The sequence below is a fragment of the Neofelis nebulosa genome, chromosome 2, assembly GCF_028018385.1.
Source record: "Neofelis nebulosa isolate mNeoNeb1 chromosome 2, mNeoNeb1.pri, whole genome shotgun sequence".
In the NCBI taxonomy this organism is placed as follows: domain Eukaryota; kingdom Metazoa; phylum Chordata; class Mammalia; order Carnivora; family Felidae; genus Neofelis; species Neofelis nebulosa.
In genome coordinates, this window is record NC_080783.1 from 30,177,929 (window position 1) to 30,197,317 (window position 19,389).

Below are 19,389 nucleotides of genomic sequence, written 5' to 3' on the forward strand. Positions count from 1 at the left end.
TCTGTGCAGAGCCCGATGCGGGGCTTGAACTCAAGAAACGTGACATCATGACCTGAGCCGAAATCAAGAGTCTGCCACTTAACTGACTGAGTCACCCAGGCACCCCAATCTTCCTTGCATCTAACATAGACGCTTGTTGCTATATGTTTCCCTCTACATATGTTATAACCCCCGTAATACATTGCTGTTGTCTTAAGCAGTTAGTTCTCTTTTAAGGAGATTTCAAAGAAAAATAACTCTTTTGTGTTTACCCACGTATTTATAATTTCTAGGGCTCTTTATTTTTTGAATAGTTCTATATTTCCATCTGATGTCATTTTCTTTCTGTATGAATGGTTTACTTCCCCTCTGGCAACCACTAGTTGGTCATATTTATGGGTTCATTTCTGCTTTGTTTTGTTTTTTAGATTCCACATATAAGTGAAATGATACGGTATTTGTCTTTCTCTGACTTACTTCACTTAGCATAATACCCTGTAGGTCCATCCATGGTTTTGCAAATGTGTGCCTTCATTTTTGAAAGATATTAATCCTAAGTTAACCATTTTTCTTTCAGTACTTAAGGGTGTTGCTCACGTGGATTGCATTATTTCTGATTAAGAAGTCAGCTGTCATTCACATCTTTGGTCCAAGGAGCATTATGTATCTTTTTTTCTCTGAGTTTTGACGTTTTTTTCTTTATCAGTAGTTTTTTAAAAAAATTTTTTAATGTTTATTTTTGAGAGAGAGAGAGAGAGAGAGAGAGAGAGGCAGAGAGAAAGGGAGACACAATCTGAAGCAGGCGCTAGGCTCTGCACTGTCAGCACAGAGCCCAATGCGGGGCTCGAACTCACTGACAGCAAGATCATGACCTGAGCCAACATTGGACACTTAACCGACTGAGCCACCCAGGCGCCCTTCTTTATCAGTAGTTTTAAACCGTTTGTGTAGTTAATTTTTTTTCTGTTTCTAGTGCTTGGGGTTCATTGACCTTTTGGATCTGTATGTTTATAATTATGAAATTTAGAAAAATTTTGGCCAAGATTTCTTCAATTATTTTTCTTCCCCCTTCTATGTAAGAGACTTGATACACATATTTTAGACTGCTTGAAATTATCCCACAGCTTATTGATGTTCTGTTCACTTGTTTTTTTCCTCTCTCTGTTCCATTTTGGAAAGTTTCCATTGCAATCTTCAGGTTTGTTAATCTTTTCTCTGTGGCACCTCATCAACCATCAATCCCATTCAGTGTAGTTTTCATATTAGATACTGTATTTTTCATCTCTAGAAGTTTGTTTTGGGTCTTCTTTATATTGTCCATGTCTCTCCTTGACACGGTCATGATGACTCTACCTTCTCAAACATGTGAAGTATAGTTATAATTGTCCGTTGATTCCTGATTTACTAAAAGTTTTATTTATTTATTTTGAGAGAGAGAGAGAGAGAGAGAGTGGGAGGAACGGAGGGAGAGAGAATCTCAAGCAGGCTCCGCACTGTCAGTACAGAGCCCCATGCAGAGCTTGAACTCAAAAACTGTGATACCATGACCTGAGCCCAAACCAAGAGTTGAATGCCCAATCCACTGAGCCATTTAGGCGCCCCCTGGTAGTTTTTAATTAGATGTCAGACATTGTTAATTTTACTTATTTGATTCTGGTATTTTGTCATCTTTAAAGAGCTTTGTTTTGGGAGATGGTTGTTTCTTAGAAGCAGCTTTTGAGCCTTGCTTTTTAAACTTTGTGAAATGGGACCACAACAGCCTTTAGTTTAGGGCTGATTTCACCCCACTAACTGAGGCATACGCTCCTGAGTAGTCTACCCCGTCCCCTGCATATTGCGGGTTTTTCCGCTTGGGATAGTGGGAACACAAACTAACCCTGGCCCTGCGTGTGCTGCTGGGATTTGTTGGGCCTCCTCTTTTCAGGTGGTTCTTTCCTGGCCTCCAGTATTTCCCACACTCCTGTACTGATCGCAGGACTCAAGTGAGGAACTGAGGGGAATCCTCTGTAGATCTGCAGAGTGCTTCTCTCTGTGCACCGGTCTCCTCCCAGTACTCTGTCCTGCTAATTCTCGCATTTCTTGGGTAGTAGATGTGGGTGAGCACACCAAGTAGTATCCTGTGTCTGAAATATCATTGTGAGGTACGGGCTAGAGAACAAATTCATGCCCGCAGCATATAAGTTGATGTTGAAGTTATAAAAACAAATGAGAATTTCTAAAAATGGAGTGATGACTGGAAAGAGAATAGAAGAAAATGGGGAAAATAACAGGAGGAAGCAAGGAAGTAGGAACTTTTAACATGAAAGGAAAAGAGGAATAAATTGTGTTGTTTTGCAGAAGAGATGTATGGTAAGGTAGGATTGAGAAATAATTAAATAATTAACCCAGATTGGATATGTCCTTTATTATATACTGCTAGAGTCAATTTGCTAATATTTTTTGCCTCTGGGATCATTAATAAGCTTTTCCTATAATTTTCCTTTTGTCATATTTCCCCTTATTTTTGGTATCAAGCTTAGGGTACTTGTATTAAAGGAGACTGTTCCCCTCTTTTCTGACATCTGGAGTATTTTGTGTGTAATTAGAATTAGTTTTTCTTTGGGTATTGATAGAACTCATGGTAAAACTGTTTAGGCTAGTTAATGGATATAGGTGTATCTCATATGTGTGTGTGTGTGTGTGTGTGTGTGTGTTTACTACTTATTTTTAGTAAGAGAGAGCGCATGTGTGCAGGGGAGGGGCAGAGAGAGAGGGAAACAGAGAATCTCAAGGAGGCTCCACACTGTCAGCAGAGCCGGACATAGGTCTTGAATTTATAAACCATGAGTTCATGACCTGAGCCGAAATCAAGAGTCAGATGCTTCACTGACTGAGCCACCCAGTATTCCTAGGTTTCTATATTTAATAATAGTAGCTATACTTGTATTCTAATTTCAGATAAGTCTTTTCTTTTCATTCTCCTAACAACCTTGGGAGCTAGACATCCCAGCTCTCTCTCTTTTTTAAATGTTTATTTATTTATTTTTGAGACAACACAAGCAGGGATGGGGCAGAGAGAGAGGGGGAGACAGAGAATCCAAAGCAAGCTCTATAGCCTGACGCAGGGCTCGAACTCCTGAACCGTGAGATCGTGACCTGAGCCGAAGCCGGACGCTTAACCGACTGAGCCACCCAGGTGCCCCAAGCCCCAGGTCTCTTTTATTTCACAGATAAGGAAGGAAGGTAACATACCAAGAATGCAGTAGGTGCCAGGCCTTGTCACTGCTGGTCAATGACAGACACTGGCCTTTCTCTGCCCAGTTTGCTACTCTTTCTCCGCAACCAGGTGTGAAATACTAATGTCACAACATCTTAGAATTGGGAGGCATGTTGGGAGATTTTCTGGTTAAGGACCATGCCAGGGGTGGTCTGTGGACCTGTGCAGGTCTGCAAACTGCTGCTTCCTGGTCCGCAACAAGATAAGCCTGGAAATTCCGTATAAGCTTTCAATACTTTTGTGATGCTGGAACCCGCCTCAACATCCAGGTGCTTCTCTCCATTCACTGTACACTTGAGAACTGCTGGGCTAGTCTCTCCTCCCTGCTATAATATAATGGAGTCTTTTCAAATAACAGCTTTGGCAAATGATTGTCTACCTGAGCTTTACTTTCCCTTTAAGACTTGTTGTTTCTCCTCTCTTTTTTCTATTAATAGCCCTTCCATTCTCCTAGTTATGCAAGTTCAAAGTCATTGAGTCATTATTGGTTTTCTTATCCTTTATATCCAGTCACCAAATTGAGTTAATTCATTTATGATAATGGCCCTTATATGCCTTGTTCTTTCTATTATCTCTGTGCCCTTTTACTTACAGTCACTCCCTTGTCCTTCAGTTGCTGGTTTTGGGCTATGAAATCTGTACTCCTTCCCTAACTGTGTTCCTGTTGATCATGTCCAACGGTTTTCCCACTGCTGCCTTTGATACCTCATCTGTACTTTAAATTCTTTACGTCTGAAATGGAATTTATGTCCTGCCCTGGATCTGCTCTTGTTCCTGTGCCCTGGTCTTCGGTGATGGAAACTGCCATGGGATTCTCGTCCCTTCCATCTACCTGTCCCAGTTGACAAGGTCTGCCTTTTATATATGCGGGTTACCTCTCCTCTTCTGCATTCCTGCTGTGTCACCCCGGCGTGGGTTCTTGTTACCTGTTACCTGGAGTTTCAGAATCATTTGCTCTCTGCCCTTTTCCCCAGTCTCTTCCTCATTTCCGTCTGCTGATGGTGTCATCTTTCTCGCACCCAGCTGTTACTGTTACCGATTTTCTTCAAACTCTATGAGGGTCTTCACTGCCTGTAGAATAAAAGTGAAAGTCTTTCATCTGGTGTTTAGTTTAGGTTCAGAAAGTTTACCGTTCCCGCCATCACTCCCCTATGTACCCCACACCTTAGCAAAAGCTAGCTAGTTAGTACTTACTGTTCCCCATCCTGTCCATCTTCAAAGCCTGCCCTGTATTCCTTTATCTTTGTGAGGTGCCCTTTTTCTTCTCTTTAAATTCTGCCCTTTCTTTATGGTTCAGCTCTGTTGTCATCTCCTCTACGAAGCCTCTTATCCAGGGGTGCTTGGGTGGCTCAGTTAGTCAAGCATCTGACTCTTGATTTTGGCTCAGGTCATGATCTCAGGGTTCATGAGATCGAGCCCCCACATTGGGCTCCTTGCTGACAGCACAGAGCCTGCTTGGGATTCTCGCTGTCTCCCCACCTCTCTCTAAATAAATAAACAAACAAACATTTATAAACAAAAAAACGAAGCCTCTCATCCAGCATACTTGCTAGTGAACTTCAGTGGCACTTGAGCCATATCTGTAACTCTCTCTGTCACTTATTGTTCTCTGCCTCATGTTAAGGATATTAATAGCACCTACTGGCTCAACTACAACTCCCGCATGAAATCCTGCTGTGGGACTTTGGGGGAACAATTCAGAATAAAGATTCCTAGGCCCCATTCCATGGAAATTCTGGTTCAGTAGATCTAGTGTAGGTCTTGGGATCTCAAATTGTGAGAAGCTCCTAGATTTTTCTAACTTAAGGTCAGGTATTTGAATCATTGGTCAGCCTGCCCCACTGTTCTAGTTACTGCTTCGATCGTCTTTTGAATTGTTTAACTTTGGGTATATGCTCATCCTATCTAAACCGCATTGAGAATTGCTTACATTTTTTTTCTCCTCTATGGTACTCAACATAATAGACACACAGCAAAGTTGAGTGTTGAATAAATGAAAAGATTGAATAAGATCCTTCAGTTGGTATATTTGTAGTAGAGACTATACCGAAGAGAACTTGTTTCTCAGGATTTACTTCTTAGACTGGAAATTTGCAAAGTAGGCACCTATGGACTATTTTGAAACGAAAGGGAATGATATCACTTAGGAAGTTAAGAGAAGCCAAGCAATGATTTACAGAAGATCAGTAAAATAATAAATAGTCTGTAGTATCACATACGTGCTGTTTGAAGAAGGTAAAGTAACCTGGGTCAGTTTTCGAGTCTGGTGTGCATTATTCCTCAGAGTAAAAGGTGAGATTACATTTGTTCCACAGAAAAGTGACCTTTTTAACCTCACCAGGGTAGACACTACCCGCCTACCACAGCACTCTTGTTGAGTCTCGATGTGGCCTCAGCATCCTTTTCAAGGTAGCAGGCTAGCGGGGGTCCACTGGCCACTCAAAATTACCATCATGACAGAAAAACCTCTGTGTAATCCATGACACGTGAAATGTTGTTTAGGATATCTTCTGTGGTTAAAAAGGTAAAATGAAAAATACAGTGGAATGGTTGTGATCCCTGCAATCAAAATTCTTTAAGTGCTTAGCGAGAAAAGAGTAGTTAAAACCAGCACACATAAAAGGGCAGCTCTTCGAGAAGGTGCTGCAGGAATTCACTGCTCTATTTCTGGTATGACCTATCTTTTATGAAATTTGCTGAGTGTTTCCTCATAACTGCCGTGTCATTTACTCAGACTTTTAGTAAGCAAAGGTAACATGATTTTCTTCCCAAGAATCCCAAGAACCCCAAGTCACCTGAAATTTAGAAGACACTGATGCATGAAGTGTCTAACGAGGAGATGCTAAGAAGGTTCTGAAAGCGTTGGGTTGTCTCTGCTGCCTTACTTGTTGTCGAAATACGGTACTTTCCAGCTCTCCTGGAATTCTCATCCTCTAATTTTGTTAAGCATATGCTCACCTGCCACGGATTTTACCCCATGTCGGCCAGCTTCTTGACCTGCTTTTCCCCTCTCCAATGAGCCTCACACTTAATCAGGTTTTCACTTCTCTCCCTGCGCTTTCCAGGTCAGATGACGATGATACGGAGAGTAGGAGCTCCAGGGTGACCCAACTTTGCACTTACTTTCAGCAGAAATATAAGCACCTCTGCCGCCTGGAGCGGGCAGAATCTCGTCAAAAGAAATGCCGGCACACGTTTAGGAAAGCCTTGCTGCAGGCGGCCAGCAGAGAACCCGAGTGTACCGGTCAGTTAATCCAGGAACTGCAGAGAGCTGCGTGCAGCCGAACCAGGTTAGAGCCCTAGGCAGCCACCTGTTTGTAAGGAACTCGTCTCTGTCTGGCTTCTGTGTTTTGTTGAGTGGATAGCGGAGACACAGTGGGCAGTGGGCATTTAAACCTGAAATGTCGAAGCATTGCACCTTGGTTTTGTTGCTCAGAGAGTTGTACAGGTGGCAAAATAACAGCACCACGAGCTGACAGTAGAAGCATTGCTGTGGCTCCGCCAGATGAATTTATTTAGTGAAGTATTGGAGAGTGCCACCTGTCTTTACAAAAATAGCGATGCTTTCAAATTTCATGTATTATTTAGAAGTAGTGTTTATGGGTTTTTTTTTTTAACCACGAAAGTAGCATTTTACATATTTTACTTCTTACTTAAAAATTTTCTTTCTCACATATTATGTCTTCAAAATACTTTATTCCATTGCATTTCTTTTAGGAAAAATCTCTTTTCTGTTTCTAGTCCAGGTAATTGCTTTGTAAATTTGAAAAATGTAGAAAAAAGAAGGGGAACTTTTCCATAATATCACCATGCAGAAAACAAAGAATGAGCACTGTAAATATTTTGGTTGTTTCCTTCTAGTCTTTTCTTCTGCTTATGTGTACACACGTGTGTGTTTGCGTGTGTATGAAGTCTCCAGGGAGCCATGCATTTGTATTAAAAAGGAAAAATGAGATCATGCTATATGCATATTTTATTTCCTGCTTTTTTCCCCACTTAACATTGAGTTATTGCCATTTTCTCCTGAGGTTCTTTAAAACACGATTTTTAATGACTTCGTAATTAGTCTTTGGACTCCTTAAATTTTAAGTATGTATTTAAGCAAAATTGGATCCATACTGTTTAAGAGTTATGTGTCCAGTTTTTTCCCTTAAGAATATATCCTAGCCATTCCCTTGTGTTCTTAAAAATTATTTTGAAAACATGATTTATAATGTGTGATACTATTTTTAAATGAAAATCCATATATTGGAAATGTAGACCTATCTGATATTTCAGTGAAGAAATTGTAGTATTATTACCATTTTGGAAATTAGTTTAGGTGGTGAAAACTTAATTGTAATTACTTATTTAGGTTATGTACCTTTTGAAACTACTAGCTTAATTGAATTAAAAGTTTCCAAAATATCTTCATATTTAATTAAGGAAATAATTTTCAAATTTAGAAGGCACAGTTCTTGATTGAGTTTATTATTTCATACTTTTTACTTATTTTTTTTCAGATAACAACCTTGAGACACACACACACACACACACACACACACACACACACACTTTTAGGAGTTTTATGCCAAAATATTAGCAGTGGCTATCTCAGAGGGTAGGATTATTGATAAAGTTTGAAAAAATTTATAGTCTGTATATTCCAATTTTTCTCTAGTGCTCATAAGTCACTGAGGAAATAGGGGTTTAAAACAGACCAAACTAAGAAAAATAACCTTTGATTTTCAGCTACTGATCATATTTCTTACATATCTATTTTTTAGTTTTGTGTATTTTGGTTTTCATTATATTTGCTATTAAAAAAAACCTACTTTTTAATGGCATCTATCCAAAAGATAACTATACCCTTCAGAGTTTTCTGCTTCTTGGCATATTTAGAGTTGTTTGAAAGCTTGTATGTCTAGTTAATAAACCTACGTAATGATTGCTGCCTCTAGTATTCTCCCTCACTCACAGTTCCTGCTCCTCTGTAGGGGCGGGGGTAGGTAGTGTCCGTTCTGTAACATTCGTCAGGTCCTCACTTACTGACTTAGCCTTCTCGGAGAGAAATTCCCATGTTCCACTGACTGTGTTTGGTCCCCCTGTTACATGTGCTTATTGAGCTCTGCTTCATTGTAGAATCGTATACTAATATTTCTGCCAGACAGTAATTTTTGTGAGGGCAGGAACAATGTACGTTTTGTTCTTAAATCTCTAGTGTTGAACAGATGAATAGAATTAAACATGCCTGTTCTCTATTTGTTGAAAGAATTCACTTGGTTTGACATAGGTTTAAAATAATGCTATCTAACATTTACATAATGCTTGGCAAGCGTATCATTTCAGTAGAAACTTTAGTTTTGTCCAGCATGAAGCAGTTTGTATGTAGAGCACTGTATACTTTGAATCTAGTATGTTATTATGACCTTGTCAAAGATGTAAAGGACTGTATTCGGAGTTTGGGACAATTTAGTATTTGTGTAGAAAACTATTTATCTATGAATTTTAGCTGGTAGGATCAAGGTCCCCCCGACTGCTTTTTTTCAGAAAAGTTCCCAAACCACTGTTAGTGATGTTTTAAAAACGTCATGATAACTAAATATTACTAAACAAATAAATACCAAGACGCCTTTTGGTTATGTCACTAAAGATTAGTAAAAAGTCTGTTGCCCAGTGCATCACTGGTACTCATTTAGCAATGAGCCATAATCATTTGTTGGTGATTGGTAACTTGTTAGTTTACATTATATTTTAGGTTCACAAAAATCAGTGTCAGGTGGATAATGCCCTCTATTTGATATTTTTGCTTTCAAAGACCGGTTCCACAAAAGAGATTTAAAAAGCTGCTTTTAAAATATTTTAGAAATTAAAACTTTAGTGGCTGCCTTTTAATAGGTAGCCTTTTAAAATATAGCTTGGATATAAGCTGAATAACATTATTCTTTAAAAAAACATTTTTTTTAAATGTTTATTTTTGAGAGAGAGAGAGAGAGGGAGGGAGGGAGGGAACATGAGTGAGGGTGAGGGCAGAAAGTGGGAGACATAGAAACTGAAGCAGGCTCCTGGCTCTGCGGTGTCAGCACAGAGCCCGACACGGGGCTTGAACTCATGAACCGTGAGATCATGACCTGAGCTGAAGTCAGCCGCCCAACCAACTAAGCCACCCAGGTGCCCCTGAATAACATTATTCTTTCTCATCTAATAACTTTGTCATATATGTTGGTGAATATGTGGAATAAGCCACTGAAATAGCTTTTAAAGTATGTAAACTCTAATTGAACTAACTCGTAGCCACAATAGAGAGACTAGTGCTGTTTGTGTAGAAACTATTGTTAAAGGGGCATCTAATCACACAAAAGAGAAGCTTGTAGTGAGTGTTTTCATATTAAAAACATCAATGGGAATGCAAGCTGGTGCAACCACTCTGGAAAACAGTATGGGGGTTCCTCAAAAAACTAAAAATGGAACTACCCTATGACCCGGCAGTTGCACTACTAAGGCATTTATTTATTCACGGATACAGATGTGCTGTTTCGAAGGGACACATGCACCTCCATGTTTATAGCAGCATTATCAACAATAGCCAAAGTATGGAAAGAGCCCAAATGTCCATCGATGGATGAATGGATAAAGAAGATGTGGGATATATATACAATGGAGTATTACTCGGCAATCAAAAAGAATGAAATCTTGCCATTTGCAGCTACGTGGATGGAACTGGAGGGTATTATGCTAAGTGAAACTAGTCAGAGAAAGGCAAAAATCATATGACTTCACTCATATGAGGACTTTAAGAGACAAAACAGATGAACGTAAGGGAAGGAAACAAAAATAATATAAAAACAGGCAGTAGGGGCGCCTGGGTGGCTCAGTCAGTTGGGCATCCAACTTCAGCTCAGGTCATGATCTCACAGTCCGTGAGTTTGAGCCCCACGTCGAGCTCTGCGCTGACAGCTCAGAGCCTGGAGCCTGCTTTGGATTCTGTGTCTTCCTCTCTCTGTGCTCCTCCCTTGCTCATGCTCTCTCTCTCTGTCTCAACAATAAATAAAAACATTTAAAAAGATAAAAAAAAAACAACAGGGAGGGGGACACAACAGAAGAGACTCATAAATATGGAGAACAAACTGAGGGTTACTGCAGGGGTTGTTGGGGGGGGGTGGGCTAAATGGGTAAGGGGCACTAATCCTGAAATCATTGTTGCACTGTATGCTAACTAACGTGGATATAAATTTTAAAAAATAAAAAGTAAAATAAAAAATAAATAAAAACATCAAAATGTTTTGGTAATTCTCCCTTTGTTTTGTTGGGATTATCTGGATAATAAAATAGATCTAATGTCAGGCATTTTTACCTTAATTATCCAGGGGTATATTGAAATTCTGACTTTGAGTTTATTTATACTGACTTTATTTTGCTGTTTGTTTTAAGACATAGATCAGCAATTTAAAAAAAATGAAACCCGGTGGTTCCTTTTGAAGTGTAGGATAAAGAAAACGAGGGAATGTGCTCTACCCTAGGTTTGGTAGATGGCTGAGTGAATTATTAAAAAGTGTTCTACAAAAATTATCCATGCAGCATAGAGAACTACCTGCTATTTAAATCTAGACCAAGAGAATTTGGGCTAAGCTGCCAAAATAGTAAAGATTCCTTTATTTGAAATTGTGTATCCTTTTTACAGAGCTGAAGTTAATGGCCCACTTCCCCACTCTTGTGATTCTGACAAATCTTACAGAACTCTCAATTAAAGCAACTTCTCTGGCAGCCCACAGTTATCTGTTTGCAGTTACTATTTATATGAAAGTTATAATAGAAATGTTGTTTAGATTTGCTATAAATTCATATGTAATTTTGGTTCTGTATGACCTTCTAATTAGCGTAAGCCATTCCATCAAAATCCTTAGGTATAGAAACAAACAATTCAAAAGATATTTTGTTTTTGACGCCTGACTTGTGATTCAGTGTATTACGTAGATTGTTTTTCTACGCTCAGACGTGCGTAAAAGCCTACTAGTTTGTGACGCTTTATAGAATCAAACAGGGTCGTTTTGTACTTCTGAGAATTTGGATATTTTTATTTTTATTTTTTATTATTTAAAAAAAAATTTTTTTTTTTAAACGTTTATTTATTTTTGAGACAGAGAGAGACAGAGCATGAACAGGGGAGGGGCAGAGAGAGAGGGAGACACAGAATCTGAAACAGGCTCCAGGCTCTGAGCGGTCAGCACAGAGCCTGATGTGGGGCTCGAACTCACGGACCGTGAGGTCATGACCTGAGCCGAAGTCGGACGCTTAACCGACTGAGCCACCCAGGCGCCCCTATTTTTATTTTTTTTATGTTTGTGTAAAACTATGGAAAGATCCAGAAACTAATAAAATGAATACTAACTATAGAGGGAGTAGGAACTTGCAAATTGGGACAAGGGGAGAAAGGAGACTCTCCACTGCTTGGTTTTTATTGTTTGGTTTTTCTGGAACCATGTGAACACATTGCCTATTCGTAAATTTAAAAACAAGATTTAAACATTGAAACATTGAATGTGCCAAGTGGAGATAACATTTAATGAAAGATGGAGTTGCACATACTATAAAAGTTAAAAGAATATATCCAAAGTGAGTTCATTTTGGAAGATGAGGGCAAATCAATCATTTCTGCATATCATTATCCCTTTCCTCACATCATAGATCAAGTTTTTTGCACATTTACTGTTCAGCAGCTCGACATGACCCAAATCTGATGATGATAATAATACCAGCAACTAACAGCCATGGACTGTTTACTAGGTATCCTACCATCTGCTACTTATCATAAGTATTTTGGATGTGTTGTATCTTGGTGCTTACCTGTCCACTAAAGGTACTCTGTCTCCACTTTATAGGTGAGGAAGTTGAGACTTAAGCGAGGCTAAGTAACTTGCCCAAGGTCACACAGCTAGTAAGAGTTAGGGCTGAGATTCAGAATTAGACCCGATTAATGTAGTCTCATGTTCTTGATCACTTTTGTCTACTTGTTGCCTCTTTGTGAAGTAAAAGGAACCAAAATGTCACTTAAGAAAGAAAAAAACCCAGACATAGTGGAAATCATTTATAATTATTTCTTTTGTCGGTAAATTAGGGAAATATTGGAACTGGTCATTGCAACTCATATTTACCTTTCATTTAATGAATGTGGAAAAGTAAAATGTTGGTGTTACACTCTGCTAGCATAGTGTTGAAAAGTTGCCCTGGATTCCTAACGCATTTTTTAAAAATTAATGTGTTTTTCCTTCCTTAGCATAAGCCGGACCAAGTTGAGGGAGGTGGAACCAGCAGCATGCAGTGGAACCGTGAAGGGTGAACAGTGCCCTAACAAAGCCCTTCCATTCACCAGACATTGTTTCCAACGTATCCTCTTAATTGAGTGGGCATTGAAAAGTATGAACTCATTCGGGTTCATATTTCATTCTTAAGCCACGTGAATGACTTTTGAAATCATAACTATTTGATGTTCAGAATAATTTTTATATAACTTCTAATTTTCATGATGTCTTCTGGATACTTTTTTTCTGCTTACATCATTGTGATTCTTTTTCAAGAATTACATCAAAATTGGCAAAATTGATGGCAAGTAGCAGATTATTCCAGTGGCGGGCACTTGATTAAATTTTGTTAACAGAATTCTGGTTCTTGTGGTGCCTCTTAAGTAGCTTGTAAGAAGCAACTATATATAACACTCAATTGATGGAAAAATCAAATCATATTATTCAAAAACTGTTTTTAATCTTCCAAGAAAGTTATACAGTTTTACAGTGTGCCTTTTGCTCTGGGAATAGTTTGCTATTTGTGTTGGGTACAGTGCTGATTTGAAATGAAGGAAGGATGAACTTCACTGACTGGGAAAAAAGATACATTAAGACAAAATATACTAGAAGGAAACCTGTGGTAAAAGGGTTTCATTCAGGCTGGTTATGAAGTCTTACTATTTTCAGTTTTATTAAACATCTAAAATTGAGTAGCATTTAAAAAATTATACAGTAGCAGTTACTTGTTCTTTATTGTCTTTGACTTTTTGCCTTCCTTTCTGTTCTTGGGATTAAATTTTCACTTTTTCAGCATCACTTTCTATGTAGTTTTATAAATCGCCTTAACTATAAAAGCAAAAAGGAAAAACAGAAGGGTACTTTCTTGATAGGTATAAAATAAGTCTTAGAATATGTAGCCAGGGGCTAAAAGTTTGGATGCTTAAAAATGTTTATGATATAAAACTGATGTTCTGGGGCACCTGGGTGGCTCAGTCAGTTAAGCATCCAACTTCAGCTCATGTCATGATCCCACCATTCCCGAATTCAAGCCCCACGTCAGGCTCTGTGCTGACAGCTCAGAGCCTGGAGCCTGTTTTGGATTCTGTGTCTCCCTCTCTCTCTGCCTCTCCCCAATTCACGCTGTCTCTCTCAAGAATAAAAGTAAAAGCATTATTAAAAAAATAAATAAATAAAACTGATGTTCCAATTTTAATGGTATGGCTTTGATCTAAAAGTAAGTTTTCATAAGTTGTAAGTTTGAGTTTTGTGTTGGAAATGCTAAATGAAAAATCCAAATTTGGATCGATGAGTTTTTTAGAATTAAAATATAATTAAAATTTTTATTCTTTTTAAAGAATATTTGTATTTGAGAGAGAGAGAGAGACAGAGGGTGAGCGGGGGAGGGGCAGTGGTAGACTGAGACAGAATCTGAAGCAGGTTCCACACTCTGAGCTGTCAACACTCTGAGCTGTCAACACAGAGCCGGCCGCAGGGCTGGAACTCATGAACCAGGAAATCATGACCTGAGCTGAAGTTGGGACACTAACCGACTGAGTTACCCAGGTGCCCCATTCTTACTGAGGATTGTATACAAAAAGTTTTCCTTAAAGTTTTTTGTTTTTGTTTTTGTTTTTTTTACCATTATAGTGCAACTTTTAATAGTGTGTGAAGACTTAAACGACCCTCCTTTTTCCAAATAACAAAAATCAGAAAGGCTACTAAAGAGACACCTATTAGGAGCCCTTTAGCAAAACAGACTCTTTTATCTTCTGATAGATTCAACAATTACCATTTTCCCACATCAGTTGGTGGGTTCCTTCTTTAGCTTTTATAGATAAGAAAATGTATTACTTGCTAAACATAAGGGAAGAAGCAGATTTTATATACAAATTTTAAAAAGCAATTTGAGTTTCAGTGTATTACATTCTTAACTTTGAAAAACACAGATATCCTCTTGAACCGCTCTCAGCAGCTTTTCTCAAGTTGCACGGCCAAGTTTGCAGACGGACAGCAGTGCTCTGTGCCTGTGTTTGACATTACACACCAGACCCCTCTGTGTGAAGAACATGCCAAAAAAATGGTGAGTTCAGATTTTATTTTCGGCAGCAGAGACTTTCAAACTTTGGATAGCAGTCCACAGTAGAAAATATTTTGTGACTTGGTACAAACTGTATGTAAATATATAAAATCTCATATATCATATCATATCATATAATGTAATGTAATATAATGTAATATATAATGTGTAAACATACTTGTCATGACCCATTGAGTAAATTTCATAGCTTCATTTTTAAATTTTTATTGTTTTTAAAGAGTGGGTGTTTGTTTTTTTTTTTAATAATGCTTATTTATTTATTTTGAGAGAGAGAGAAAATGAGCTTCAGCAGGGGAGGGGCAGAAAGACAATCTGAAGCAGGCTCCCTGTTGTCAGCACAGAGTCCACTGTGGGACTTAATCTTATGAACTGTGAGATCATGACCTGAGCCAAAATCAAAAGTTGGATCCTTAACTGACGGAGCCACCCAGGTGTCCCTTCATAGCCTCATTAAAAAAAAAAATTAAAAAAAACCTGTCCTAGGGGTGCCTGGGTGGGCCAGTCACATGCACCCAGTCTCTCTCTCAAAAAATAAATTAAAAATAAGTTAAAAAAAAAAACTATTCTAGAAGGTATTTAGTAGTTACTAACATATAGTTATTTTGTTTATTATCTATCCTTATTCTATACCTCTCTTTGCCTTAAGGTACATTTTCTTACACTTAACAGATTTTTCAAGCTTTCTTCACCCCATTTCTTTAGATTTTTGCTTTTTTATATTCAATTCTGTGAATGTCTTGGATATTTGATAAGATTTCGGCCAAAAGCCAACCCTTTCTATAATTCTGTTGAACTTAACTATTGCTTCTGTTAATGCTAGTATCATAAGCCCTAATTAATTCAGAGTAATTTGGAAGGAGAGGTAAGTCTGAATTAGTGGACTATCTGAATTACATCATTATTTTTAAAAAGTGCATTTTTATTACTTTTACCTAGATACTTGCTGAGTTCTGCTATTTGCAAGGTAGTATGCAAGGTATATGTGTGAAAAAGCTGAGTAAGACAATTCTTTCCTTCTGCAAGCATTTTACAGTTTCAGGGGAGCAGCAGGGTAACTGAATGGCCATTGGACCAGGACCTCATAGTCTAAGGCTATGATCCTGTGTTGCCACCAGCTAAATGTGTCACAAGGACTGTTGTAAGTTAAAGATTACGTCTGAGTATAGCAGCGTTTGTACCCCATCAGTCCCCCAGTCAGAGACTTAATACTGGGTGATAAAACCTATGCAGATCTCTTGGCTCTGCTTTCAAACTGTCTTGAATCTGGACACGTTTTGCCAACTCCACTGCTACCATTCTGCTCTCGAATTGGTCTGGATTATTGTAATAGTCTCCTAATTGGTCTCCTTCTTATTGCCCCCTTCTTATCTGCACCCAGATGTCCTGTTCACACAGCAGTCCGAGTAGGCTGTGTGTGTCCCACTTCCTTTGAGTTTATGTGCAGTGAAATCCACTCTCTGGTGCACAATGCTGTGAGATTGACAGTGCATCCATCCGGTTATAGAACTGCCACCATAATCAAGATCTGCTGTCAATCCCCCCAAATTCTCTTGTGCTACCCCTCTGTAGTCTACCCCTAAGTATCTCCACTGATGTTTTCCTGTCCCTGTAATTTCACATTTTCCAGAATGTCTTATAAAAGCCTTTTATTATTTAAAAAAAATTTTTTTTTTATTTTTTGCATTTATTTATTTTTGAGAGACAGAGCACAAGCAGGGGAAGGGCAGAGAGAGAATGAGACATAGAATCCAAAGCAGGCTCACGGCTCCGAGCTGTCAGCGCAGAGCCTGACACGGTGTTCGAACTCACGAGCCATGAGATCATGACCTGAGCCAGAGTCACTTAACTGACCCATTGAGCCACCCAGACGCCCCTAGAGGCCTTTTAGAGAATGCACTTGTGAACACTTTAGTTCCCTGGTCAAAACCTTCCAATGGCTTTCCAGCACATCCACAATCAAATCTAACATTTTTTTTTTTTTTTTTTTCAAATCTAACATTCTTATCACGGCCTGTGAGACTTCCTGATCTGGCCCTTGTAATTTTTCCAGCTTCATCTTGTACCCTCTCCTTACTTCCAGAGTTTCAGCAACATTGGCCTTCTTGCTGTTTCTTCAACCCTTGAAGTATGCTCTCACCTCGTGGGCCTTGCACTTGTTTTTTTTCTCTTTTCCTAGGATGTTCTTTTCCTTGGTTTCTACATGCCTCTCTCCTTCATTTCATTCGGGTTTCTGATCAAATGTCACATCATCAAAGAAGCCTTTTACTTCCTCTCTGCTCAGTCACTTTTTATCCTCAGACTCTACCTTATTTTTCTTCCTAACATTTATGTCTGTCTCATTGTATTACTTACTATTTTATTTATTGTCAGTATCCTTTTACTAGAACATAACATTTACAAAGGCAGGAACGTTTTTTGTCCATTGCCGTATCCCCAGTGCTTAGAACAAAGGTGCTCAATAAGTGATTGTTGGATAGTTAGACGCATGGCCAGGAGAGGTTGAGATTCAGAATTAGACTCAAGCGCTGGACAGGACAGTCATTGGTAGGAGCTGAAGCTACAGGACATCCAGGCTGTCACACAGAACATGTTATTCAATGGCTATGAGACCAGACAGCAGATGGTAAATGCAGCATCCTGGCATGGAAGTAGAATGAGGCAGTGAGAAAGTTGAGAGTGAAGAGTGTTTGCAAATAGTGGAGGCAGTGAACAGTTGGCATTAGGAAAGCCGCTAAGGCATAGGGGCGCCACCTCTGTGGGGGAGCTTCGTGGGGGACTACCAAGAGCATGGCAGGGCCTCATTCTGGAGCAGTTCCGTGGGGACTGCCTGGCACATTACCAAGAATATTGCCGGGCTGCACAAGCTTAGGAGAATAAGACACACACCTAGAACTAGAACCAGGTGGTGCTGGAGTGTCTTATGAGTAGGACTAGTGTATCTTGAGCTGGACAGACTCTCCTGCTTAACGTCTCTGCTGGTCCTAGAGGGAAAGCCTGGATGGATGCCTAGCACATCCTGGTGGGTACTGGTGGTTGCTTAGTTACTATTTGTTGAATTAAATGATGGATACGATAAAAGTAGACCTAAAGTATTGAGCTAAAAAGGACTATTAGAGGATAGGAAACAGCCTTTCTTTGTTTTTTTTGTTTGTTTTATAAATTTGTACATTTGTGACTTTAGTCTGTAATTGTTTTTAAAGATTTTTTTTAAATGTTTATTTTTGAGAGAGAGAGAGGCAGAGAAAAGAGGGAGACACAGAATCTGAAGCAGGCTCCAGGCTCTGAGCTGTCGGCACAGAGCCCGACGCGGGGCTTAAACTCATGAACCGTGAGATCATGACCTGAGCTGAAGTTGGATGCTTAACCGACTGAGCCACCCAGGAACCCCTGTAATTGTGTTTAGATTTAAGTATGTAGCTAGTTTTAAACTTCTTTTAGATTTCCTGGATTTATACTTTCAGTTGTAAAAATCACCATTTTGTATACCACCAAGAAATTTAAAAATGCTGCACAGTGCACTTCTTACCACTTGAAATTTTTGGGTTTTTTTTGTTTTTAAGTTTATTTATTTATTTTAGAGAGAGAGAGAGTGAGAGAGTACGTGAGCAGAGGAGGGACGGAGCGAGAATTCCAATCAGGCTTCATGCTCAGCACAGAGTCCGATGTGGGGCTTGATCTCATGACTGAGATTGTCACCTGAGCGGAAATCAAGAGTTGGATGCTTAACTGACTGAGCCACAGGCGCCCCTTTTACAATTTTTGTTTTATATGTATCAAAATAGCTTCTTTAGACTTAGTTAGACATAGATTTTTATTTTCTCTAGTACTCCTGGTTTCAACTGAATTACTTGAGATAGAAAAGGAGGTAGTTTCTACATCATCATCTTTGATACAGCTTTGTCTACTTTGTGGTTATTTTCCTTTCTCATTTGGTTGTTGCTTTGCAAAAAAAAAAAAAAAAAAGGAATTGCGGTCAGCTCTTCAATGAGTATCTGCTTCACTAATGACAGTTTTATGCCCTCAGCTACTCTTCGTGCTTTTGTACACACAACAGTTTTCCCTCTTCGTGTGAAACCAACAATGCACATGCCTTGGGTCAAACAGTGACGGTACAAAGAACTGCTGTCACCCTCGCACGTACATAGACCATGCCAACTGTAATGACCATCACCGGGCCAACAGCAGTTGCAGCCCAGTTGCAGAAATACTAAAATGTACCTTGGAACTGATGAAATGCAGTATTCAGATTGAAGGGTGGCCGATGAAGAAAGCTGGTTATATTGTTAATCTCTTGTTCCTCCTTGCTGGTTCTTACCTTGTTCACTCAAGTGAGTAGCAGCAGTTATATAAAGCTGCGGTCCCTTTGTCTTCTCTCTTTACCTTGTCTCTCTGGTCCATGTAAATTACTTGAAGGGCTTTTACGGTGTCACGATTTCTGAGGCTACATCTCCATCCCTTTCTTCATCCCTCATACCATTTCCTCCTCTATCTCCTGGGACATCTTCGTACCTCAAATTATATGGGAGCCAAGCTGAATTCCTTAACTTCTCTTCTGAGTCCATATTCTGCTGTGTGCTCTGTTCCAACTAATGGTATCATCTAACAGTCTCCCAACCTAGAAACCCTAGAGAGACGTGTTAGAGTGTTCTTCCCTTCATCCAAGGAGCTGTCACATCTTGAGAATTCTGTCCCTACAGAGCCTTGCTTTTCCATTCCCACTCACATTGCCCGTAGCCATTTATCTTGTATTGACTGTTGAAATGGCCCTCTGATTGGAAATAATGCCTCCATTCTCT

The 19,389-nt window shown here is 39.2% G+C and overlaps 1 protein-coding gene across 9 annotated transcripts in view; it reads left to right on the top strand.

Annotated features, from left to right (window-relative positions):
- INO80D (INO80 complex subunit D) overlaps nt 1–19,389 on the top strand; it is a 73,849-nt gene that overhangs the window by 39,234 nt on the left and 15,226 nt on the right. For all 9 annotated transcript variants that reach the window (XM_058707709.1, XM_058707730.1, XM_058707700.1 and 6 more), the window contains 3 exons: nt 6,301–6,525; nt 12,489–12,598; nt 14,442–14,575. In XM_058707709.1, the coding sequence (XP_058563692.1) occupies nt 6,301–6,525; nt 12,489–12,598; nt 14,442–14,575 (469 nt within the window). The remainder of the gene's footprint in view (nt 1–6,300; nt 6,526–12,488; nt 12,599–14,441; nt 14,576–19,389) is intronic.